This window comes from Anoplopoma fimbria, chromosome 14 (assembly GCF_027596085.1).
Source record: "Anoplopoma fimbria isolate UVic2021 breed Golden Eagle Sablefish chromosome 14, Afim_UVic_2022, whole genome shotgun sequence".
Classification (NCBI taxonomy): Eukaryota; Metazoa; Chordata; class Actinopteri; order Perciformes; family Anoplopomatidae; genus Anoplopoma; species Anoplopoma fimbria.
In genome coordinates this window covers 17,616,426-17,644,191 of record NC_072462.1, presented here as the reverse complement: position 1 = coordinate 17,644,191, position 27,766 = coordinate 17,616,426, and the positions used below count along the sequence as shown (strand labels likewise).

The 27,766-nt window shown below is 40.3% G+C and overlaps 1 protein-coding gene across 1 annotated transcript; it reads right to left on the bottom strand.

Annotated features, from left to right (window-relative positions):
• Positions 1–1,951: 1,951 nt before the first annotated feature.
• Positions 1,952–5,420, bottom strand: fam163ba (family with sequence similarity 163 member B, genome duplicate a). The gene is made up of 2 exons (XM_054613165.1): positions 5,328–5,420; positions 1,952–2,392 (listed from the first exon to the last, which is right to left on the bottom strand). Exons 1-2 carry the CDS (start codon positions 5,418–5,420, stop codon positions 1,952–1,954), a joined length of 534 nt encoding a protein of 177 aa, XP_054469140.1.
• Positions 5,421–27,766: the final 22,346 nt, after the last annotated feature.

Sequence of the window (27,766 nt, the reverse complement as noted above, 5' to 3'; positions counted from 1 at the left end):
ATGACGTAAATTATTACATTATAGGGTGATGACGTGGTTGAAGGTAAGGGTAAAGTTAGGGGTAAGGATTAGGCTGGTTGTGGTTATGGTTAGGGTAAAGCTCCAGAAAATTAATGTAAGTCAATGTAAAGTGGATCACGATTGTGTGTGTGTGTGTGTGTGTATGTGTGTGTGCATATATGTCGTAGTGAATTTGCAGTAAAGCACATGTCACAAGAGGAAAAAACTTAAAACAAAATCACTCACTTCAGTTAAATCAAATTAGAGACAGAAAGAGAGAGAGAGAGAGAGAGAGAGAGAGAGAGAGAGAGAGAGAGAGAGGGAGGCAATCCAAGGGACAATCCAATCAGCTTCAAGCCCCTCACACAACCACACGCATTTCTTCTTGAAATCCAGCAGTAAATAATTTCATTCATTAAATGTGTGTTCTGTGTCCATAAAACTCAGCCACTGCTCCTCCAGTCAGAAAATCAGCCCTCCAGTCAGGCTGGTCTAGCCAAGCGCAGAAAATAAAAACCCAGAGAAGGAACTCTCTGAGTACCTCGGAGGAAGAGCAAATATTCCTTAGTCCAACGAGTCGGGAGACGAGAGAGACTGGAGTGTATGCTATGGCCTGTTAAATATTTATAGATGTGCCTTTAAAGGTGAATTCATCTTTAGCCCACATATCCATGTATCAACAAATCAGAGACGGCGTAAGGAATGCAGTGAAAGGTCCACAAATTGAAACTTCTGTGAAGAATTTTAAATTAATATCTCACTGTAAAGTTAAACGTTGTACTCCTCTGACTGCCACCTTCAACTCCAGTCCATGTTATAACATTAATCCGTAAAATAAACATTTACAAAATAGGTTTTGTCCCGTCGTCTGGTTGGGTCATTCTTTGCATCAGCATGGGTTTAAAGGTAAAGTGGCAAACTAATACAATCCTGTCACCTTTTACAATAAATGTTTTAAAATGTTATTGCAACCCACCACAAGGTTTGGTATACATACAGGGGTGACCTAATCGTATGGAATAGGAGTCATGGTATAACAACTGATCGAATTACATACACACACACATGCATGCAAGCACAGTCACACGAATGCACACAAATGCAAGAACCCAACCCCCTTTGGCACCGAGTCCACCCTGCCTGCAAGAACACAGAGGTCTGTCTCTGCTGAAATGTATACCGTATATACACTTGGTGTTGTCAGCTGACGCTCAGAGAAACCAGCCTCCCGACAAACTGGAGACCTCTATGTAAGGATGTGGAAATAAACAAGCAAGGATTTCCATCTTCTGTGAGCCCTTTATGATAGTAAAATATCATGGCCTAAGTTAAGTCCATCTGAAATGTCAGTGGATTGCAGCTAAAACATGACATCCCCCGTCCTCCACTGGTGGTAGTGATTTTTTAAAATCTCTATAATCTGTGGATGGAGGAACAGACAGATCATCCCGTCATAGGAGAGGGAAACACTGGACTTCTCTAATCATATTAGCAGCTATGGCAGAGAGAAAATCCCTGCCGATTATGTCATTTTGACATGGCGGGAATCTGTGTATCTTTCAGGCCACATGTACAAGAGTCCACAGGAAGAAGGGCTGCACAAACTTCATCAAACTGTAAAACAAATACCATTCTTATTGTTACAAAAGAGCTATTGAAAAAAAAAAAAAAAGAAGTTCATGTAATTGGTAACTTAACACCTTTTAAGTACTTTAAACTCTATAGTGGCCCAAGTGTAAGGTCCTGGACCTGAGCATAGTATCTTTGAAAATCCTGTCCTGAGAGCCATCTGAGTCCTCCATTCTGCAAGAGGTGAGAACGAGATCAGACTAGATTAGACCATACTAGACTGGACTAAACTGGTCAAGATGACAAAAAGTCTGACTCAAGCCCAGTTTGGAACGGGCCATCCGAGTTAATTTAGTCATGAATTGACCCCAAACTCACCCAGCTAAACATCAGTGCTGATGCTACAGCTGCGGGTGAACATGTCCCTCATGGTGACGGACCGGGCAAGGTTTGGTTTACGGTAGTTTGTAATGTTCACAGGCACTGGCAGGTCCAGTTCCTGCTGCTGGACGCTGCGGTAGCTGATCCGGTCACCTCCGTTCCTCAACCCATCTGGTTGATGGTGGATCTGAGGCTGAGGGGGGGGCTGGAGGTAGAAAGGCAGGTCATAGTGCGTACAGGATGGACAGAAGGTCTGTGAGCGTGTTAGTTTCCTGGCCAGTGGAGGGGTGGAGAAAAGGGCGGGGCCATTCTGGATGGAGGAGGCGGCGGCCGTCGCCGCCACAATGTTGTGATTAGAGTGGACCGGTGGCAGACGCGACGTTACGGCAAAGTCTGGCTCCTCCTCCTCCGACTCCGACTCTTCCTTCTTGCAGCAATAATACTAGTGGTGGGAGAGAGATGATGCAGAGCAGAGGTAAAAGAAAGGGAGAGTCAGGGAAAATAAAAAGGTTCCAAAGGATTTAAATTGTAATTGATGAGGGAGAGAAGAGGGGAGATAAAAGGAGGCATAACAGAATGTTAATGAACAATAAAGAGAGAGATAAGAGAAAGGAAGGGACATTTATTACATTAAAATGTTAGCGAGGCCAAACAAAGAAAAACAAATGCGTTGGCAAATTAGTTTACATGCACTATCCTCCCAATAAAGTCTATGCCAGCCTCTATATTCTAACAATTATGGTTATGTAGTAATATTTTACAATATGCTTGCAACCACGAAGCCAGAGGTTTTACTCATATTGAGTAGGAGAAAATGTCAAACAAAATGCAATATAAAATCGTCTAAATTTATGTTTCCACACATTTATCAACAACGTAAGATTTGTCTGGTTTGCCCACTAAGCATGTTTTCACTCAACAGTCTTTAGAGTGAGGATGTTTCTCATAATCTAACCCCACTTTAGCCTATTTTCCAATGAGGTGCTCCCTAACCCACATGACCGTATAGATGATCATATGTGTCGCCTCAGTAAAGCTGGACGTGTGCTACAGGATGTCAAAAAAGAAAATTGTCTTTGAATAATTATTGTCATCGTGACAATCCTCAACAATTACAGTTCAAACAGAATCCACTCAGAGGAGAATTTGAGGGTTGCTATTTCTGGCCCACAAAATGCAGCTTACACATTCCTGGCCTCCTGCCAACTAATATGAAGCCATAATTTGTGGATCACTTTTGATTTTTTGCTGGGAAATATAAGAATGCCAATAACCGTAATCAGCTCTAAATGAAAAAGGATTATATGATTTCCACTCAATATTACCTTAGTTTTCAGTTGATCTTGGTTAATATATGTATATCTGTATTGTATAGTGCTTTTATCCGGATGCTTTACAATTTGCCTCTTAGTCATCCATTTGCACTAACATGTGGATGGCAGCGAGCTATTAGCCTATGAGGCCCTAGCCTAACCATTGGGAGCAATTTGGAGTTCATAGCCATGATCAAGGACACTTTGACACATTGCTAGGAGGAGCCACCAACTACCAACTCAGTAATTAAACCTGTTGAGCCACAGGCACCTGTTTTAGAGTAGGTTTTAAATCAAATGATTAAGGTTGTAAACGTCTCTGGCCCTTGTTCAGAGCTCTTGAATCCCTATGTGTAGGACAATTGTTTTGCCATAGCCAAATATTTAGCATTTATATGCATATTAATGTACAAATCATTACATAATTTGTTATTAGTTCTGTTCTATTTAAACTCCATTAAGTGACAATATTAATTAATTTCTAGTACTGCTCAGCCCCATTTTGCAGCATTCAGCCACTGTCAGTGTCAGCCCATTGTTTTGGTTTAAGCCTCGCCTCCTCCCTTTCCCATATAAATGGAGGGCAGGCTCTTTGATTGACTACTGAATCCAGAGGAATAAAGTGCAGAATAACATATCCATATGCAAAAAAAAATGTATATATGTTTTTGAGATCATGGCAATAATAGCATTATGTCCTATCAATTACGATAGGCTGAAAAAACTTGAAACTTCTTGTTCTTGTTTATGAATACCTTTTTGAAATTTGTAATTCTTGATGAAATTATTATTACGCTCCTTAAAGGAAAATTATGTATTTTTCATATCTCTAGACCAAACCGTTGAGACACAAATCTTGTGTATGCCAAAGCTAAATACAGCTAAAACAGTACTCTATGCATGCTAGATGTTAAAATGGGGAGTTACATGATGACAAGATCATCTTTTTGTCAATTCATGATTTCTAGGGTTCACTTGCAGGGTATTTAGACTGTGCCAGTTGCAGCCTATACAGCTAAACAAGAGAAAGCAGATTTAGGGTTGTTGGTAAAGTTGATAAATTAAGATAGAAGTTTGTATCATCTTAGAATTAGATGAGTAGATTGATACCACTCTGAGAGAGAGTGGTATCAATCTACTCATCTAACTCTCCAACAGAAATCGATCAAGCATACTCCCCAAAATGTTGAACTATTCCATTAAGAAACAGACTGAAATGTAACAAGTAGGTTGAATTGTAACTGAATTATTCTGTTGCCAAACTGAATTTGAATACACCATTGAAAGTCCAAGCAGTGAATTGCACAGCGGATTAGTTCAGTGTACCAGAACTTCTACAGTATAATGTAAAACAGAAACAAACCCACATGCTTTAAATCCACAAACTGCAGTAATGCTTCCCGGTGGTTTATAAGAGCGATGTTTCAACCTAACTGGAGTTTGTCAAGCATGAATACACAAAGAGGTTCTTTTCACCTATAATCCTATTCAAATTTTATTCCTAAAGAGTACAGCGCCTGTCTAAGACCAGCCATGTGAACATCAGAGCACAACCCCAAAGAAGCTCTAAATATATGCTTTAGCCACGCTAGGTGGAGCAGGCTATGTCGGTCATTCAGATGTTTTTGCTCCAGACTGAAAAATCTCAGCAACTACGAGATGGATCAACAAGATATTTGGACCAGACATACATTTTCTCCTCAGGGTGACCTGTATTCATTTTGGTGACCCCCTGACTTTTCTTCCTAACCCTTCTGACCTAATCATTACATCCAAATGTGTATTTGTCCAATTCTTTGGTTTATTTACCAAAAACCTACAACCTCAAAGCTATGCTTTGTGTTTTGCATGAATCAGACACAGACAAAGAATGCTGCTACACTCATAAATGAAAAGTTTTGATTGAAAGAAAGATCTTATTATACTTGGTAACTGAAGGTAACAAACACAATTTCACAGATTAAAGCGGTTATACTTATGACTATCAACAAAGTGCTATACTCAATGACATCCCTTACTTGCAGCTCTGCGGGCTTTCACAGGAAAAACAGTCTGTGGCCTCACCTGCAGCCTACAGTAGCACAGTACTGCGATGATAAGGAGTAAGATAACGGTAGCTAGAATTCCACCAGTGATGACCACTGTCCCGGCTGTCATTCGAATGGCTCTCCATCAACACCCTGCAGAGAGCAAGAGGAGGGAAGGAGAGGAAAAGAGAGAGAGAGAGAAAAAGAGTAAATGAGAGTAAGGTGTGAGTGTTAAGGAATGACGCAGGAGAAAGCACACAATTAATCAGCACAGTGGCTTCATTAAGTAGATTATAACTGTGTGTCATCTCAGTGGTGCTTATTGAATTATCCAGCAGTTAGTAGACGTGTAATAATATCATCCTACAAATGCTGCTCATAACATAGACGAATCTCAGGCTGGAATGTAGAAAAAGGAAACGTGAGAGAGAGGGAATTCAGCAGAGCAGCAATAGAAATGAGTTGCAAAAAACATCACAGGAGCAAAGGATAAACGGATGCTGGTTGTGAGGAGAGTTCAAGTGACCGAGCTGGAGATAAAACAAAGATGTAGCGAACGGCACATTGACATGGAGCGAGAGGGAGAAAGAGGTCAAGATATGCTGAGTAGGGATAGAGAGGGATATGATGAATGGATATGAAATGGAGAGACAAAATGTGGGCAGATGGAAAGGAAGAGGAGTGAATTAGAGTAAGAGGAGAAAAAGATAAGATGATGAAGGAAACAGGCTGTGCTTCCTAACATACTATTCATGATGTAGAATTGAGTTTGTGGTGCATTCCAGCTGCATAGTATAGGGTTCAGTGTACGCGAGAAATGCACAAATATATTAGATTAGCAAGAGGTTCTGAGTAGACTATGAGATGTGAATTTAATGGACATACTCAACCACCCTAAAATGCATTGCTGACTGAACAATGATTGAGTCGGTTTAAATAATTAATCGTTGGAAAAAAATATTACAAATGATGGCGAGTGATGTCAAGGTAGAGTTAAGTGGAAAGACACTATAAAACTGGAAAATATTCAATGGAGTGGAAGAAGTAATGCTGACTCACATTTGTGATAAACAATTATAATTTAAATGAAGCTCAAGCAGGTTACGTTCTGTGGTCAATAGCGTCATGTGATGCAGAAGATGTATTGCTGGAGTTTACTTCAGTATGAACAGTCTGCTGTTAATGGCATGCTTTAAAGAGAAATTTAGTTGGCAGTATACAATAAATATAGATTGCGTATGAAGTATGCAGTAGTAAACTAATAAAAAGTCTATAGTAAAATTGAAAAATAGAAACATCAAACACAGGCTGTAATATATGCCACAAACCTTGGGAGAGAAATATTTTGTAATAGTATCAGTAATAACAGTTTGAAACATCTAAATGTGGTCTTTATATTCATACCAGCCCACTTGGAACACAATAATACATAACGAAAAACATAACATAAAAATGAATTTATATAAAAACTAAATGTCTGTCTAAAGGCAGGAATAAATGCAGATAGTCAGGGAATTAAGGTTCACTACATGTCCTGTTTAAAATATAAGCATAACGAAGACAGTGACTGGAGATCTTATTGACAGATGTATCACAGTCACTGAAGAGAAGAGAAGTCTGTGGTTAAGCATTCACAGTCACACTGAAACAGCATTTCTTCCTTCATCAGATACATCTCTTGATGAAACAGGGTTAATTTAAAAGTCTAAACTGAGGGAATATCAGATGAAGTAGAGAAAAACAATCTAAGATATGAGATTTTTCATTTTTTGCTCTGATTCAACAATGAGCAGATTGAAAAGAAGCAGTAAATATAAGGTACTGTGCAAAGTGGACACAGGGAGATCATGACCTCTATTGCATTAATCAGTAAGAAACCTCCAACCAGACAGCTGTGTCTGACCTATGAACTCTGATCTTACATCAGAGGTCACAACAAAGACAAATGGAGATATTGACCCGACAGCTTTGAGCTAATATTCACAAATCTCTGCAGAATTGCAACGTATACCCACATTTACTGTTATCTGTATTGTCTATCTTTTTTTTTTATGCGATTGCATTGTTTCTTTTTGTTACTGCAAAGATTGCATGTTGCATTTATATTTAATTTATTCCAGGTAGTGTAGCTGCCCTTTTGTGTGATTTCCAAACCCCAAACCATGATCTTCTTGTAATACTTACTATATGAAACTTACTTATTGTCGATTCAGGTGGTCAGAGTTATAGTTTGGTTTTACATGCAGATAGAAATGACTTAGCTTGAATGCTACAGACGCCATAAGAACATTTGCTGCAATATGATTGACTTGAGACTGAACTGACCTCATTCTCAGTTTATTAGATCAATGGTTCCCTTTAATTACCTCTTTTCAGTCCCTACAGCAGCTGGATTACTGGAAGAAGCCTAGAGCCTCGAGGCTTTAAATATTAATTTTACTCTTGAAAGTAGCGTAATCACAAACATTGCAATGTCATTCAAATTGTCAAAATGAATTCTTTTTTTCCTTCTCCTTCACTGTGAAGTATTAACTGAAGAGTTTGAAAACACAAAATGTGGTAAAACTGTTTTTTACTTTACTGAAAGCAAACAATGACCCCTTAGAGTAGATCATAATCGCGTTATAAAAAGATTATGTACTATGACTATGACAATAATAGTACACTATGATCCTTGCAAAAAAATGTCAGGTAGTGACAAGCAATTAGGAAGTATTATGATACTTGACCTTATTTCATTATAAAATGCCTTGTAATGTGTGATGCTTATTGTTATAAAGTATTATTTATATTTGTGTAGTAGAGAATTACTGGAGCATTTCTTGAAAACTCTTGCAAATCAACAGTGTCTCACATTTACAGTAACAAAAGCAAGAAATGGGTTCTCCAATGCTATAACTGCATTTCATACATCTTATCTGACTTTATATGACCTCCATTCTAGTATTTAGTTATATCAAATATGGCACACTCTAAGGAATCAATTACAGTTATTCTGAGAGAGTATAATAATGATATTTAAATAAAAAATAAAGAGTTGAGATGGATTTGTAAACCATGTTACTAGTTTTACCAATACAAACACTTCACAACAGTGGTGAATTGTGCATTCCAACAATTAAAAAGTTTAGTTTCTTCCTATCCCATAACTTAACATTTTTGGTGTTTTGTGTTGACATGACCTTTTGCCCTCTTGTCTTGCAAGTGTCTGTATCTTTGCACACCGATTTTTTTTTTAAATAGAAATAAATAAACTGTCACTCAGTTCCCAGGTTTAGTAACATTCTTATATATTTTGGGAAAACCCTGCAGACCCTTGACAGATGTGGGTAGAAACCTTTTTTCTCTTCATTACATCCACAATCTGGAAATGTCATAGGAACACACCATCACACTGCATTGTGGATAATTGCCCGAAACCAAAAATAGGACAGCAGGCTTGTTGCTAAGCTATGACTCAATAGTGCGAGCCATTATCAACAGCAAGTACACAGCCGTATGCACCGGTCTTGTCAAGATGTAGCTCAACTGTGACATGGACACACCCTTAAAAGAGAAATAGTGGAAAAAAGAAGCAGGACTGCAAAAGTAATTTAGAGCATTGTGATGTACATCCACTTCCACATCCTTGAGTACACAGTGCTCTCCATCAGCATCCATCTGCCTACTCACATGTGCTTTACGGTAGTGTGTACTATTCACCAAGTAACTGACAGCTCTGAACTTCTCAACCTGAAACACCTCTAAACCATGTTGAATTCTTCTGTGGCTAACTTGTGTAAACCATATTAGGTTTTTATTGTGATATGTTTCTCCAGAGATGCTCTACGAAGTTAGAATGGATCAGACTGTCTCTGTGGTAGCTATCTGCCCGGTCTGCAAACACAACACAGCTACTCTCCCTTCAGGCTGGAATACAGCTGGACTCTAATCCAATCTGCCAGCCAAACAGTCCACCAACCAAATCAATACAAAGGAACAGCAAGAACAGAGCGTCACAGGCTTTCAGTTGAGATTAAGGTGTCAGGAAACGAGAACGGGAAATGGATACGTGGAGTTTGAATGTTTGTCTGACACTTAGGTGAAGCGGAGAGTCATTGATGTAACACGTTGAAGGCCTCTAATCAAGCCTTCACTAATACTTTATTCATTATTGTATTAATAACAAGGAATCAAAAAACCCTCAGAGACTTATCACCCGACTCTGCAGTTCCCCATATCTGTATTGAGGGTTTAGCATCTTTTAGCTCTTTGTTTAGTTGTGACTTTTCTGTTTTGGTTCACTCTTACTGCTCTTATCAGCGTTGTTTCCAATCACAGAGGGGGGCTGTCTGCCACTTGCTCATCACCACACAAAATTTGTGAGAAGCTGGTGACTAAACGGGAGCATTTAGCAGCTAGAGAGCAGGATATTTCCCTCCAAATATTGGACTAACGTTGACCAGGTGGCCAAACACATGACTCTATATGAGCGTTTTTCCGTGTCAGCTTGATGACATAACGTGATAATATGTCAATGTTGTGTTTAGAGATTGTTCTACTGTCCCAGAGTGGCCAAAAAAATCAACTATCCCTACTTTACAAACACAACAAGATGTTAATATTTTGATTAAGAAATACGCATAGTATGTTTAGAGTGCTACACTGCGGACGCGATCACATTGTACGTAAAGTTCTCTGGCATTTATGACCGAAAACTCACTCATATTTCCACACATAATGAATACAACCAATGAGATAATTTTCCTTGCATTGGTTTCAAGAAAACAAACAAAGATATTTTTTTATGTATTTGTTAATACTGGTGTAGAAATAGAAAGACAAAATATATATTATGCTAGTAAAATATATTATTATCTATAAACTTGTTAACCTATCCATGTTATGAGCAATATTTCCTGCAGTGGTATCGAACTGTTTCTCTAGAAAATTGGTGCTACTCCTTAACCTCTGACCCTTCTCTAATGAGTGAACACACAGGAGTAGCGTGCACAAAACAAACACACAAACACATAATGCAGGGATACAACACACAAGCAGTCACGTGGAAGAATATTAAGTACACAACCAGTGACACGGGAAAAGTCATTACTCATGACACAAAGAGTGTCTTACCCATCCTCCAGTACACACACACACACACACACACACACACACACACGCGCACACACACGCACACGCACACGCACACACACACACACACACACACACACACACACACACACACACACCCAGAGACATGTACATGCAGAATTAGTTACTGTGCAGGGAAGGCAGGCAGTGTTTATCTCTTGGGGCTCCCTTAATCAGAACAGTGTGTGAGGGATGTGTTGCAGCGAAGCAGCGTACAGCGTTAATTATTTAACAACAGACACACACAGACACACACGCACGCACAAACAACACACACACACACACACACACACACACACACACACACACACACACACACACACACACACACACGCACACACACACACGCACGCAACTCAGACTTCATTGTGAAATAGAACTGGAGAAGGCAAACATGTCTGCTCAGCCCCTTTTGCTGCTGTTCATCCACAGGAATGACAAGAGGTTAGGAAGAAGAAGAAGAATAGCAATGGGCACACACACACGAACACTCACATGCAATAATTTTAGTACTAGCTAACATGCTCAGACAGTGGGCTTTGGAATGAATTGCCACACTTTAATGAAACATGGCAGGGATCACAGCAGAGGTCTTGCTAGGAATAATGGCTGTTGACAGGCTTTCAGTAGAATGGGGGAGAGGCACATAGTAGGTGGTGGATTCGAGCCATACACAAGAGACAATAACATGCCCCGAGTACAATGGGATGAGCCCTATTACAGCTGTAGCTGTCAGAGAGTGATTTCACACATATACTTGCAGCCATATCCAAAGACGCAGTGCATAGACACATGCATGGTTCGCTAAGGAAATGACACAAGCCCTAAAAAGGCCATCTATGTTTAAAAGTTTAGTGAATGGCATCCTTGAAAGTGCTCAGGTTTCTATGCTACGTGTTAGTTTTCAAGCTCATGAAAAGTCTTTGATAACAGAGCTCCAATCTGATAATACAAAGAAAGACACAATGAACCCTTCTTCAGGACAAATTTAATTACGATCCTTTGTCTACCCTCTGAAAAAAACTGTGCAATCAGTGAGTATTCAACTAGTGTTCGCAAAAATAATTAACAGCTTACATGCCTTCCACCTAGAGTGTGTAGCATCTCATCAGAGGAAGTTAAAAAGGAATTCAGATTCCCATTATGCAACATTCATCACATCTACCATCACTTACATGTTGATGTGTGATGCACCATCATGAGGATAATGGAGCGCCACTGTGATCCACTTTGTACACTTCATTAATGTTCCTTTGGAGCACAACCTGTCTTGCTGTGATATGCTGGTGATACAGATGTAAAGCTTTAAAGGAATAGTACAACTTTTGGGGCTTGTTTGATTTCTTGCTTTGAGTTAAATAGCAAGCAACACCACTCTAGTGTTTGTGAGTTAAGTGTGGAACTACATGTACAGCCAGGGGTCGGTTAGCTTAGCTTAGCAAAAAGGCTGGAAGCAAGGGGAACCGGCTAGCCCGGTTTCTAAAGTTCACAAATATGCTTATTAGCACCAGCTGGATTTATGCTTAGCTCAGCAAATAGCTTCCTGACCCGAGCTCTATACTACAATAAGCTTATTTCCCAAAATGTTGAACTATCCTTTTAGGACTTTTCAAATGGAAATTATTCCTTTTTTCGTTTGGAATCGATTAAGTGATAAAAAATCCTGCGTAGTGCAGACTATCAGAGGGTTTTCACAGGCAAATGTTTAGATTCTACATTAGTAGAAGTACCCTTTAATCTTAAATAAAGGAAATTGCAATCAATGTGAAAAATCTAAGACAGTTGATTTGCTAAGAAATTCATTCTGAATACATACATACATATCAAATATAGAATACAAATGATACCAAAGCCTATGTGCATGTGCAAAAGTTCTCCAGGAGGGAGAAGACAAGTTCACTAAACATTAATATGATAAAGAAGTTAAATGAATGAAAATGAGCATTACCACTGATGATGTGACCAACATTTATTTGACCAGATGTTTATTTATTTATTTAGTTTTTAATCTCCATTAAGCCTCAATGCAAGCAGTAATATAAACCCCCAAAAAGCTTACAAATTCCTCCTTAAGCCTTGTCATAATATTATCCTGTCTGGCTGCACTGACCCGGGTTCGCCCTGTTCCAGCATCAAATTTGACCAACACTTTTGCCACCGTTTCTTTGTGTACCTACAGTCGACTCCTACCTCATTCCTCCACTGAAAAGCACTGACAAGCTAAACTCACCCCCAACTCTGACCTCAAATCAAATCCCAAAGGCTTAGGAGATAGAGAAAGAGTTCGGGGTTAAGGCTGAAGAAAACACAAGAACTAGTTTTCTCGTGTAGCCATGATTGGAAACAAGGAGTAGTTTTTATCCCTTTCATTACCCGGGAAATGTTTCTGTAATTAGTGCCTCTCTGTGGATGATACATCATACATCATGGCTAGTATGAATATAGCACCACAAGGACATTTGAAAAAAAATAAACAGTGACCTGGGGGTTTCTTCATCTAATTACACAGCTCCCTTAATGTCCCTCATCCATCTGAATGACCTTGCTCCGTTGCTCTTCCAGTTCAAATTGCATGCTGATGTAATGTAACTTTAAACGCGATGTGCAAGCACTGGAACCAACGGAGCATGCCCTTCCTTGTCCACGACAATCCTGTTTTTGAGACTGATATTTTTATTAACCTCTGGAGTCCTAATCCATTTTTAGGAATATCTGACAATGTTGTGACATTATAATATAATCAAACTGTTGAAAATGAAGCCTTTCCAATGGAGCATCATCATGTCCAAAATTCTACTCTGGGTTATGTCTCAGTTTTCTTGATTAAACCTCTGAAGGTAACAAGAAATAATAATGAAGGCAAAACAAAAAGTTTTTCCATTAAAATATTCCAGTGAACAAAACTCTGCAGTCAGTTCTCTCAAATTCACAATGTCCTTTAATCTGACCTCTTCTCCCTGTTAGCTATACATCTCTTCTGACTAATGTAAAAGGGATTTAGCATGCGTAATCGATATTGGATCTACTATAACTGTCACCTGTATTTACCTGAGTCTGTGGCTGAAGCAGTCAGCTCTACTTTTTTGTACAGAAATAAAATGGAAGATTTCCCCGGTAATCGGCTCCTGGAGAAAATCAAGTTATGGGGAAGCTTTTTTTGAGTAGCATCAGTGCTCAGATAAAGGCTCTCATGACGCCAGTGTAAAAGAAGAGATGTTCAAACACATGTACGCTCTGTGCTGGGTGTGTGTGGTGCACTATAGCAGCAGAAAAAAATAATCTAATTTCACTGCACTGTATAAAAGGGTTTCCTTTTGCTGTATGGTCCAAACAATGCCTCTTTTTTTAAAACTGTCTAATTTTAAACAAAGAAATCTTTAAAAGGATGTCAGCTATCGATCTGTCAGTCTTTGAATACATTCTTTTTTGACAAAATTGTCTTCTCCCCCGAATCGTTGAAAAAAATAAGCTTTCACTTTCAAATCATCTCAAAATAATTGCATATAATCACATTTTGTCAGTCTGCCATTGCACTTCCTGTGCCTCCCTTCTGCCATGCCACCGCTCTACCCTCTGCTGTGCAAATAATACCACTGGTCTGTGTGTGACAGGCTATAATCTTGGCACCAGCAGGAGCCAAAGTTGGCTCAGAGATATAACAGTTCTTTGAACTTCACATTTGATGGATTGAACAGCAGTTTTTAGCCTTGAAACTGAATGATGCAAGCGGTAAAAAGGTGTCCTCGGCAAACTTCAGCTCTTGTCATGGAAATCGGTGGACTTAAGGGGGATGTTCAAGGGTTTTAAAAGGCATTACCAGTTACTGTATAATCCTTAATATTTACTTTTGGCCAGAGATAATGAGCAACTTTCATTACTTAAAACAATAATCCTATTTTACATCGCACACAGATGTTACAGAGACTTAGGTCTGTCTATAGTATACAGTATCGCACTGACTGCCTCTGCTGCCAATTCAAGATTCAGCCTCTGATCACTAGTGCCAGAAGAGTTGGACACACCGTAAAAACTGCAGCCAGGTCAGCTACAGAGGCGTAATGATGGCCAAGCGCCACTGGATGGATAACTGTCAGCGTAGTGCATTAAGCCTATTACACACACCTGCTAATGAAGCAACAATTGCAACCAGTGCATAAAAACATTTGCATAATAACTTTAGAATATAGATAGAACGTGTGCAGGTCTTACTTTAATACGCAAGTCTTAGTTGAGGCAAGTCCACATATTTGTTGTTTGTGTCTGTGTGTGAGTGTGCAGAGAAGTAATATTTGATGATATAGAGCAAACTATTTATTCCAACATCACCTCTTCCTCCTCACACACTGACGCACACGCACATTTCAAGCAACTTCACTCCAATAGCATGGATAGTAGTTGCTGTTTCTGCTTAGTGCCACATAAATATAACCTACAAAAGCAGAATTACAACTCGACAGCACGTTTCAGGACCCCACAGATATAAAAACTGCTGTTGACGTTAGAATGTCAGTCTGTCTTGAGATATTCATGCAAACTCTCTGCACTGTTTTGTTCTTTCATATTAAATAATAATAATGTAAACAAAATCTCAGCACGTTCCGCTCACCCTTTGCAACACGTCTGTTTGTGTGTAGTGTGTGTATTCCATTCTAACTCTGAACAGGATCATAACAGGAGCAGCTGCCTGCCACTAGTTCACGGCTGGTTTATAAGTTCAGTGTCAGTCAAGTCTGCTCCTGAGAAATCGCAGTGACAGAGGAGACAGTGTGTTGTGACACTCAGAGCTCCGTTAGGACCTCGTGGTGTGAAAAACGTTAACCATGATACCGTTCTGAGTCAGCCCCATGACAGGTTAATACGTTATTGCAAAACATTTAAAAGTGTAATCATATGCAGGGAGATAGACAGCATGCACGCTCTCTCTCTCTCTCTCTCTCTCTCTCTCTCTCACACACACACACACACACACACACATACACACACACACACACACACACACACACACACACACACACACACACACACACACACACACACACACAAGCTTTCCCTCAGGCTACATGGTCTGCTCAGGGTAATACATTGCCCTCAAATAAATTAAATTCCTTTTCCTCCTCCTGAATTAGATAAGACACCATTAAATTACATTTGCTCCTTGACACTTGACAATGAGATTATTCTAATTTTAGACTTTTTCCTCACTTTGCGTTCTCTCCCCAAGCAACAGCATGGCAGACATCTTGTATCTCTGTGTAAGGGAGTGGTTGGCTTAGTTAGTTTGTGACGACTGGTGAAAATGTTTTTTGAAATGTGTCTCAGATAAACTGCCAAATTGACATATATGACACATAGGTGTGTGAGGCATAAAGCCAAGTTAAAACAAACAAATACTTTATAATCACTTTTAATCTAAAACAGCAAATTAGCCTTAAAAAAAGTACTTCTGAAAAGCAGCTCAGATGTGTGTGATGACATTTTGACCTGTTTGGCTTTGCAGAAAAGTTGATCAAGCTCAGATCTAATGCTGTATTTTAACATAAAGAATTGCACTAAAGGTCCTTGGTTGCATGGCTGTTTTCCTTTTCCGTATTTCAGAAGACATAGTCACTATATGAATGTGACAGAGTGTTTGTAGCTGTAGGTTTACTTTGGGCACATCTCTGTTGTCCTTTCGAGTCGTCATACAGTAGTTCACATTTAAAACCAGAGTCACACTACTTCATCTTTTGTAGCCAGTCAAGTCAGAACAGACAACCTTCTTGGCACCCTGCCAGTGACATACTTCACTTTTTGACATCTTTCCCTTGCTATTGCTTTCCGCTGCCTCTCTCTCTCCATCTCCTCTCTCACTCTAGCTGTCTCTTTCCCCGTGCCCTCTCTCTATCTGTTCAGCATCTCGTCCCATTTGCTCTGCTGTCTTTGTCTCCCTCTCTGTTCTCCGCCACTCTTACTCTCTGGCTGTCCAGCTGATGTACAATGCCTTAGGGAGCACAGGCAGGCCTCTGTTTCAAACACAACTTTGAACGGCAGTGCCACTCACAAGCCAAGACAGCGCCTCTGACTCCGGGATTGATGGATCCCGCTGTGCGTCACTTTGCATATTCAAGGCGGAGTGTGTCAGATGAACATGGTATTTACAAGAAGTCACACAACCCACATGAGTCTCAGGAGAGTCAGACGTTACTACGTATCTGAGGGCTAGATGAAATCATCACACAGCTGTAGCGTACTGCTAAATGCAATGTGGGAAATTATACCCACAGATACAGAAAAAACGTGCCTGAAAGTAGGAAGACTGACTACAACATTTGTTGTTTGTTTAAACCACTAAAATGTTTACTTTTACCAGACCAAGGCCTCTAGTGGCAGTGCAAAATAGAACGAATGCATTTTCAAGACAAAGGCGGTTGTAATGTGGTGTTGTTTGGCAAATCCTGTTTTCTATCAGGATTAAATATCGATTTCTTCAGACCTTTTCCTGGACTTAATTATGTATATTTTGTGCCAAGACTTTTACCAAACCTCTGCCAGAGAAAGTCAGAGAGAGAAACAAGCACTAAAACATCAAATGCATTACATTTCAAGTATTGTGCTTCATGGACAGATACGAAGATATGACTCTTTGCATGTGTCTACGGCATATGTGTGTGCTTTTAAAGGTCTAAAGGTCCAGGCAGGAGCAACAATGGTCATGCATGTCAATATGAAGGATGTAGGTAAGATGGTAGAGAAGGCCAAGATGGAGAGAGAGAAAGAGAGGGGGAGTGATAATGGGATGAAAAAAAAATGTGAAGGCAAGAGAATATTCAAAAAGAAAGGAGAAGCAAATGTAGAGGTAAGTGGAGAACAAATTAAGAAGAAAAGGCAGCAGAGGGCACCTTTGTGAGGAAGAGATGATCGATGTCATTGATGAAATGTAGAGATGGTTGACAGAAATATTTTAAATAAAAAAATAAAAAATATTGCTTGGGTATTAGTGCTAATGGTCAGTGCTCTCGAGGCAGTGTGTGTTAAGGTACGAACAGGTCTTCAGTTACTATGGCGACAGGGCTATTACTGACTGACATTTAACCATCGCCTTTTTCTGTGTCTTGAGTGGGAGGTTTACGCTTAAAAGTTCTAGCTGTATTGTACTTGAAGCAACTTTCCTCTCTCACTCACTGTATGCTAATCTCTAAACTGACAAAAAATGAAACACAATGCAGTCAGGGAGAATTGCAAAGATACATAATAAGGTATAAGCACATTTGGAAAAAGAGGAATTTATGAATGACAATCTCTCCTCTCATGAGCATTTCTGTAGCGATCAACGCTTATGGCAGAGTAAGTCACGACCTTGCTGAGCTTGCTTGTTCTTGAATTATTTTCGCTTCATCACTTTCCAAAGGGACCATGTCGACGTTTGCAGCTTCTTAGTCTCATATTTAACATTATACGGCTAAATTTGGCTGTTCTCATAATGTACGCATAATTCGGGCTATAACGTTTGCAATGAGAAGGCCCCTAGGTATATTTGAAGTATACTGAATATAGTAGGTATTAATACAAACAGACAAAATGCAAATTGTCAACTCAGTCTGAACAGTGTGTCATCTGCCTTTATAGACAGACAGGCCAGTTGCGCAATTGGCTTCCAGTAAAAAGAGTTTTGTAGCTTTATCCATCATTCCTAATAGTTATTTCTACATTTTACTCATTTTTAGCAAATCCAATATGAGCTCTGGGAGCACAGCAACAGATGGATTAGAAAATCCCCAGTTTCACCATATTTTCTCAAATATTTAGAAGTTCAAACAGAGGTCACCCTCAAAAACAATTTCATTTTATACAACGATTATTCTTTGCAGAGCCTTTCCTCTAGGATCAACTTTGCCCTCACCTACTGAGCGTGTATGTGACCGTACAGTTCTTCACAGTTCTTCAGTGAAATGTTTGTCTGTCATGGGCATTTCATATGTGTTCACCGCTTTTCAAACTAATTTATTTGATATAACTGGAATGAACTGGGATTTTTAAAAATCTTTCTAATGTTCTGACTGCTCATTTGCTTGGCCTTATTGTGAAGTGCGTCTAATGATGTCTTTTAGTATCAAGATCTCAGCCATTTAGTTGCTGAGTAAGGTGTTGTAAGCGTAAGGGAATGAGGGACACAACAATGGCAATAAGGCCCATCTTGAAAAAAAAAAAATACACTGTTTATCATATTAGCTAATAAGAATATTGGCACTATTAATAACACATGTGCATGAAAAGCCACAGTCATATGACGCTGCCATGGATGAGGTACAAGAAGGGAAGGACACACAGCTTTCCGTCTGCTGCCGTTTCTCCTCACCCTCTTCCTGTTCGTCTTCCCCGCCTCCCTCGTCTCCCTTCTACTCTTTGCAATGAGCTTCAGTTTTTTTACAATCACTCATTGGGATGAGGGCAGCCGACCAACGGCCCTGTGCTCGCGACGGTCAGGCGCGCGTCGTTGCTGTTGTCTGCGTGGGAACCCATCTGTGCGTGAGCGAGATGTGTGAGCACGTCAGGGTGAGGCTGCGAGGGGGAGAGCGGAGCGCGTTGCCGAGGGGGAGGGGGGGGGGAGGAGAGACTGGTGGAGGAAGGGAGAAACGGGTTTAACATGATCATTGAGGAGCCACATTCCCTTCCCCCAGTCTCAATCCATCCACTCCACTTCTCCCATCTCCTCTGTTATCTTGGCCACAGCTGAGCTATCATGACTCCCCCTCCCGGTTGTGCATTTTAAAGGTAATTAAGCTGATATGTGAGCACACTTTAAATGCCCAGAAGATAAAGACGTGGATATGCAGCCTCTGTAATTGCATTCACTGTTAGGTGGCAGTGTTTAAACCTGCTCCTCCTCCTCCGCTTCACCTTCCCTCTATCCCTATTTTACATGCACACATACACCTTTCTTCATTTTTTTTCGTCACCCATCTGTCTTTGAAATTTGCTTTCTTCCAGCCAGCCTACTCATCCGCTTGTCCTTCAACTCCCTCACCCTCTCCCTCACTCTCTCTCTCTCTCTCTCTGTGTCTCCTCCTCATCTCCCTCCTGCTATAATGACTTAGAGGCTGGGAGACCAGCAGCAGCAGCAGCAGCAGCAGCAGCAGCAGCAGCAGCAGCAGCAGCAGCAGCAAGCAGACAAGAAACACACAGTCACTCATAGTCACGCTCCGAGGGGCACTTGAGTGTGTGTGCGTGTGTGTTTGTGTGCACACGAGTGTATGACTGATCTCCCACGGGGCCAAGGTTGTTTCGAGGGTCACTGAGGAGGGTCGCCATGGGAACACAAGCCCTGCCTTGTCTTTCATTGTTGTAGGCCTTCTAAAAGCCCAGTATGTGTTTGTGTGTGGATTCATTTTCTTTGCAGTCCACAACATGAATCAAGTCCCAGTTGTTATTCCCTTAACCAGCTTTAAGCCATATTGTCTTAAACTATATAATATGTGATGCAATGCCATGATACGATATGGAGTGTTTAAAACTGTGATGCTAAAACAAAGGCAACCAACTGGACATGACTTTAAAAACACATCTGCTGTTTAAAAACAGCAGCACTGATATCACCACATAAACCATTGTAGCTCAGTGAACAGCCACTAAGCAGAGAACTCCCTGGTATCAATCTGAGTAAGTGTTCAACCTTCAGCCCTCTTTGCCCCCGGGAAATTAAAGGAAAAGACCTACATTAACCATCTAAGGTGTTGGAACACAACGAGCCTCCAGAGCCCTACTGTAACTATACTGGAGGGATGAACGCCATTCTGTCAAAAGATATATCCTCCTACACTTGGTGTTTTGATGATGGCGGTGGAGAGCATTGAGGTGTGGAGACTGTGAAGGCCATATTGAATGGTTCCCATCATATCCATGCCTTCAGTGACCTTTAGTGCCCTGTCTGGAAGCCTCTGCATTGTTTTTCTTCGCTCATATATTCAAGTTTCTTCTTGAATTTGTCACACACCTGTGTTTAATGATAATGATTTGGGGATTTAGTAAGATTTGATTTCAAGATTTCCAGTGAATTCAGTGCATTAATGGGAGTTTAGCTAAGGAAAACAGACACAAGAAACAGCATTTACTCAAAATCACGTCTGCTGATACATTAGCACAGTAGACAATAATGCATATTATACCTCCTTTTTAGGCTATAGCGATCAATGGAGCCTGAGCTGGGGCTGAACTTCCCACTGAAACTGCACAATGAAGTTTTGCTCCTCTAACAGGTAGAGATGTTCCTTGACTTTCGTCAGAAAACAAACGAATAATGAGGAGGATAACTTGGGCAGTATGAAATAGTGTTCTTAGTAAAACACATCTTAGTAAACGATCCCCAAGAATCCTAAGGCCCATCCCCTTACTATAATTATACATCATAACAATTCCCAATTAGGCTTTAGACAGACATGAACTACAGAGGTCAGGAGTAATCATCAGGTTGGTTGTGCAAATTATTTTTTAGCCCAATTTCCTGTTTTTCACCGTCTAAATACTTAAGAAGCGACAATTTAATATTCAAAGTGACTTGAGGGTTCACAAGTCAGCTGAACAGCGATTTCTTCATCCACCAAGTGTTTGAAGTGTTTCCAAAATAATTAAATTAATTTCAACCACATTCAGTGGAATGTTTTTAGTGTTCCATAGCCTTAATGCTGCTTGAGATGCATTTCCACCCTGCCTAAAAATATCTGGAGCGAACGTTTTGGATGTGACCATGGCTAACAGTTGGTGACAGTAGCTGTGGCTCAAGAGCCATGCTGTTTTGTCAGCATGTGGCAAGCCGGGCGAGCCAGCAAGTCTGTCATACAAATCTCTGAGCCTCTCCCTTTATCCTTTATCCTCTCCTTCTCATACATGCCTCTACTCTGCCTGTTTGCATACCTATAGCTGTTGCATATCCACTAATGTATCACGGTTTAATTTAAGCTTCTGAAAACACACTCTAGATGTTGGGTATATGGATGTATATAATGAATGATAAATGTTTTGGGTGAAATAATGTAATAAAAAAAAGCCTCACATCTTGCTGTTAGACCAGTGTGGTTCTGTCCATGGTGCTGAAACAAGAAACTAATGTAGTACTTTGCTTCTCAACCCCATCTATCTATCTATCTATCTTTCACTCTCTGAATAATTAATCATATCTATATTCTAACAAGCATAACAGCCAACTTCTCAATTACATGCATGACTCAACAAGCATATATATCCACAATAACAATGTTAAAAAAAAAAAGACAGAAGTGTGAGTGAATGGATCAGAAGATAAAACGTTATTTCCAAAAGGGTGAACTCTTACCTCCAGAGATAAGAGGAATTAACAGGGTCACATCGAGGGTAGTGGTTGCTCCTTGGAGCTCAGGTTCTGACCTCTGCTGGTTGTAGTTTGTGTCGACCTCAGTCACTGAATAATGAGACCCAATGGCAAAGAAAAAGCCCCAATGTCAGCAAAGTAATCAGCAAAACACTGAAGTGCAAGCTATCGAAGCAGAAATGGAGCTGACTTGAGTCCTAATAAACCAAGCTGGGCCTGATCCCCTTTAGTTGTTAATAAAAAATACAAAAAGAAAGACGAAATATCATCTGCGTCCGTTTCAAAAAATAAATTCTTATTCTTTGTTGCCAGACTACTTTTCCAGACACATTCTTGTTATTCAAAAAAAAAAAAATCTGTCCAAATCCAGACTCGTAGAAGAGACAGCGAAAAAAAAAATCAAACACCCCAGAGACAAGAAAAACGCTCCAAGAACAATATCTCTGGACGGATGTGCCAGCAGCCACACGCAGCTCCATCCACCGCTTGTCTGGAGTTGTTTTAACAGCAGAGACTGGTTTTCCAACGCCGCCTGCAGAATAACACACTCCTACGCAAACATCATCATCTTCATCATCAGCCTCAGCAGCATGTGTGTTGGAGGAAGAGACGGGATGATAGAAAATCTCGACATCTCCATTTCAACCAGTTTAACCACCGTCCGAGGGGGGTCGAGGTCAGATATTTGTTGTAATGCTGCTCCTGGTTCCGCTGCCAATCGACGCTCGACTTTTTTTTATTATTATTATTATTATTATTATTATTATTATTTCTCTCTATCAATCTATTTCTCTATCTCCTCCCTCCCTCCAGCGTGTTTCTCTCTTTGCGCCCCATATTTGGCGAACAGCAAGCCGGCCAGTCGCTCTAGGGCTACAACGTGTCTCGTCTGCAGCTTCCTGGTCCTATAGAGAATAAAAGCTACAGTATATTTGATGCCCGGTTTGTTGGATTATTATTTGCTGAATCCCCGCAGAGCGACGTCCGGCTCTCAGTGCCTGCAGACCCAGCGAGTGAACGCTGCTGCCGGGGAGAGATGGCGCTTTAGTCACAGGCTCAGGGTGGCTGTAGGTGCTAGAAGAGAGAGGAGAGTGAGACTTAAAGGCATGGAGGGCTGCTGGATTTTTTTTTTTTTTTTTTTTTTTTTTAGTTCGGGGATGTGGATAGACGTTTACGTCACATCAACACAATTAGAATCCTGTGTCAAAAGGTCATCATCACAAGTCTGGGGAAATAACATAAATAACAAGTGCAATAGGGTTGGAGGATCGAGAGAGGAAGTGCCTGTCCTCAGACAAACTCTGCTACATTACATTACATTACAGTCATTTAGCAGACGCTTTTATCCAAAGCGACTTACAGTCAGTAGTATATTGCATATCATTCACCCATTCACACACTGATGACAGGTGGCTACCATTCATACAACATCCAGTCCACACCGATGGCAAGCCTTCGGGAGCAGCTTGGGGTTAAGTGTCTTGCCCAAGGACACATCGACTGCCGAAGTCGGGTATTGAACCACCGATCCTCTGAATGGAGAACTACCTTGCTCTCCACTACGCCACAGCCGCCCGAGCTAATGTACAACCAGGAGACGTCACACAGACACTGTACCCTAAATCTGAGAGCTCACTGTGTCCTTTCTTGATGCACTGGAGAGCAGAAGACGGTGCAGCATTAAGACAAGATTCATTAAGCTTCCCACGTCCAGTTTGCAGCAGTGAATCACCCAAGGTATATGCATATGTGACAGCCAACTCTATAAAGATAATTAAAATATTACACCTGTCTGCTGCCCAAGGTTCGGACAAGGTGGAAAAACAAAGTGTCCCTCTGTCTGGAACAAAACGTTAATTTAATTCCATTAGGACATCGGGCACAATTGTTCCTTGAAGGGTAATTTTTCTCTCTCTGTCCCTCTGCCTTTTGTCCTTTCACGCTGTCACTGCTTCAGGACATATTAGGAATCCATCCAAGGATGTGAATGTGTTTTTTCTACTTGTAATCCACTTTCGTGTGCTCCATGTGCCTCTCTTTGTATTCTCTTCTTGTTAACCTCTGAACCTAAACTGTTTCACTAGTTTTGTCATCATCTATCTCTCTCTCTCTCTTTGTTCTATTCTGACTCTTCACTCATCGTCTCCTCTTATTAACCAATCCAGCCCTACAACGGCTCGCCTATCCCATTAAGATCAGATGAGGGGGCAGTTAGAGGCAACGTTAAGAGCAGCAGTGTGAGTTTTCATTGCATTCATTATTCAAACTCACAGAAGTGGAGATTAGTGCACTTTGAGAGTGTGTTGCAATAAAATATTTATGTCAGGAGAGAATGAGATGGTTGGATTCGTCATGTTCTTCTTCTATCCATTACTTTGTGTGTGTTGTGTGTGTGTGTGTGTGTGTGTGTGTGTGTGTGTGTGTGTGTGTGTGTGTGTGTGTGTGTGTGTGTGTGTGTGTGTGTGTGTGTGTGTGTGTGTGTGTGTGTGTGTATGTGTGTGAGAGCTGTGTCAGAGTGGCCAAGAGGCAGCTCATACAATAAGATAAGAGTCAACAGGAATATTTGAATTAAGCTCACATTGAAGGGTATTATCAATGAACAGTGATGCACAATAACATCAACCACTGCAAAAAGGTGGTTTACCAAACAGTTAAGTGGGCATCTGCACTTGGGGCCCCGGACCCCTAGGGGCTGTGAATGTCCCATGTTAACTACATCGACATCAATTATGTTTGGTGTTTTGCAAACTTGTGAGAAATTTGCACCGATTAAAGTGGAACTATGCAACTACCTTTCTTGTGTAATCGAAAAGTTAAATTCAAAAGCAATAAAAGAAACCGTTGCTCAGTTCAATACGCTCAGGTTTTATTGTACTTGGTCTTTATTATAGTAACTAACATAAGCTACTTATAGCAAACTTTGGATAGATATTGCTGTATAATTTGCTGACTTTATGACTCTACTTCTTGTGGTTCTGTAAAACTACATTTTAGTATTTGGCATTAACCTATAATTGCCACTTAAGGCCACAATGGCTGCTGTTCAGCAAACGTTACATAAGCTTCATATAAGACAGATTCTGTATTATTTCCTAACAATGAGGAAATGCACTCTATATGGGTCCTGTGTAGAAATCCAGTTGTAATACTGTTTACTATAAAAGTCGCAATGTGAATATTTCAAAATAAAGTTGTGTTTAGATGAATTACTCCAAAGCTATTCAGCTGTTCAATGGGGATGGGTCATTTTGTCCGACTTCCGTGTAAAAAAAATGGACAATGTACACTATTAAATAAACCTGATAATACATGCAATCCTATAAATGAATCAAAAAGAACTTACTCTAAAATTGCAATCACGCTAAACCAACACAATATCTCTCTGTTGCAGTTTCTGAGATGATGAACATATTGCAGGACTATTAAATAGTATTGCTTTGTTTTATGCTTGTAATGTAATGTGATCGGACTCTAAATGCATTTAAACCATGTATGCATAACAGAAAACATAAAGCTATGTTCATAAGCTCCGGATCAGTTGTTGCATAGATCATAAGTATTTTGGCATCAGTGTGTGTTTGTCCATGAATCAGCTTCTCCTAAAATGAAAACAAAGCATGATGGGAAAGTATAGGAAGCAATATCTGGATTGTTCTAGGGAGGATAATGTCAGATAGACCCCCAGGCTTTTTGCACAAACACACACAGACACACACACACACACACACACACACACACACACACACACACACACACACACACACACACACACACACACACACACACACACACACACACAAACACACAAACACACATATATACAGACATGAATAAACAAAGGACCATCATTTTCTCCCTAAATCTGTTCATCCCCTCCCAACCCCCATTTTATCCCTCTCTTTCTACGTCGTTCCCTCCGGATCACAGCCGACTTTACGGCATTTATGTTTGCTGACACATCAGTAGCAGCGGCAGAGAGATAAGTGTGCATGTAAGAGAAATGACATGGCAGAATGAGAGTAAGAGAGGGTGATCAGCAGTAGCAGTGCGACAGATGAGAGACAGACTGATAAAAAGGTCGAAGTGCTTGGGTGAAAAAGATGGAACTACACAGAAAGACACATAGAGAAAAAGAAGATTATTGAGCCTCACATGAAGGCCAGAGACACACATCTTGCCTCGGGGGCTAACAGCCTTTATTACATTAACCAGTCTGTGCCTCTCTGTTCTGCTCTCTCTGCTTTCTGCTCAGATACAAACCTTTTCCTCTACATAAAATGGATTAAATGGTTTGACGTCATGTGCAAATTTTAGTCCAACACTCATTCACCCTACAGCCCATTTACCCCGTAATTCATGGGAACTTGATATAAATTGAATCCTCCCTTCATGAAATGAGATGTACAAATGAGGTTGCGTCTCCTGCAAACTGTCCATCCATCCATCCCGTACTTGTCCCTATCCCTATGACTTTAAATAATGAAAACACCAGGCTGAGAAGTAGTGATTCTCTGGCCTCGCTGGCTGAACACTTGTTTCACTTGGGTGTTGTCAGCATTGTGCTTTGTAGCCTCTGTAAGCACCCACTACAGTGATACACTGGTGTACACCTGTACATCCCTGCAGCAAGGAGAGAAACTGGAAGTCAAAGTTACTCTTTAAAGCATAGTTAAACACATTTTTGAGCTGTTAACCCATAAAGCCCTAGACTACAGGCTGTCTCCATGTCTCGCATAACTTTCTTCCTTTAAACCTCCTCTAAAAACTGATTTGCATTGATTGCAATTTTTTTTAACGCTTGATGTCTTGTTGCTTTCTTCAGGTATTCATTCCAACTAAAGACTTTACCAACTGACAGCAATCCTTTAGAGGTATTTAATACAGAATTCAGAGTATATTTATTGTATTTATGTATTTCTTTTTCACTGCAGACATTTGACTTGTCATAGTAGGAAAAGCAAGGGTGTCACTAATAACATTAACGACGACTCTGTTTGATTCAAGTGTCCCAGTAAGTCATGAGAGTGTGACATTTAGGCAACATGCACAATACCATGATCCTGTTACTGAAGCAGCTAAATGGAATTCAGCCATCACTGAATTTATTGTACTGTGACATTGGTTTTGAGAAGTGGTACCATATACAAATAAACTGTAATATACTATATACCCTGTCTTAATATAGATATATATAATATATACCCCTTAATGTTAGTTTTAATTCTCTTTTTAAAATACATTTTTAACTGCATTTTCATACGTGTTATTTCTTTTACACGAGTTTGTAAAAACAAGTTCTTTGTTTGACTGTGTGTTGTTTTGCTCTACATTCTGATTCTGTGTAATATCAAGCTCCCTGTTTGCAATCGTTTTTATGCTGTATTGATTCTCAAATGTGTGTAGGAGGGCGGGAACAGGCCAAAGAGCACAAACACACAGGTTTTTCTACAGGGGCTTTAGTAACCTTTCAAACCAACCCTGAATGTGTCCCTCTTGCTTTTGAAACCCATAATTGACACTTTGATTAGGTCTTCTGCAGCCCGAGGCAGTGGCTTAAGGAAAGGGCCTAATGCATTAATGCCATGTTTTCACCTCCACAAGTGCTTGAGTCAAAATACCCAACAAGCAAGGAGAGAGTTATAGTGTTTGGAATACTTTTTGTCAAGAAAATGTATGATACATGCTCACCAAAGCAACAAAAAACAAAGACAGAGATGGAGCGAGCAATAAAGTTAAGTTAGTCAAAGCAAATTGTTGTTGATAATGTCCATGGTTGAATTTGGATCAATTAGGGGCGGGCAGATGTGCAGTTTCACGGTTGACCCCAGGGCTTAAAGGATACAATCCAATTTTCCTCAACAAATGTAATGCCATTAGAGTGGATAAAAACAGACAACTCACAAGGGAGGAGTCTCTTAAAAACTAGAGAAGGGGGATGAGACAGAGAGAGACTGAGCAGTTGCTCAGAGGAAAAAGAGACAATAACCACAAGGGCTTGAAAACAGAGAAACCTTAAGACTGGA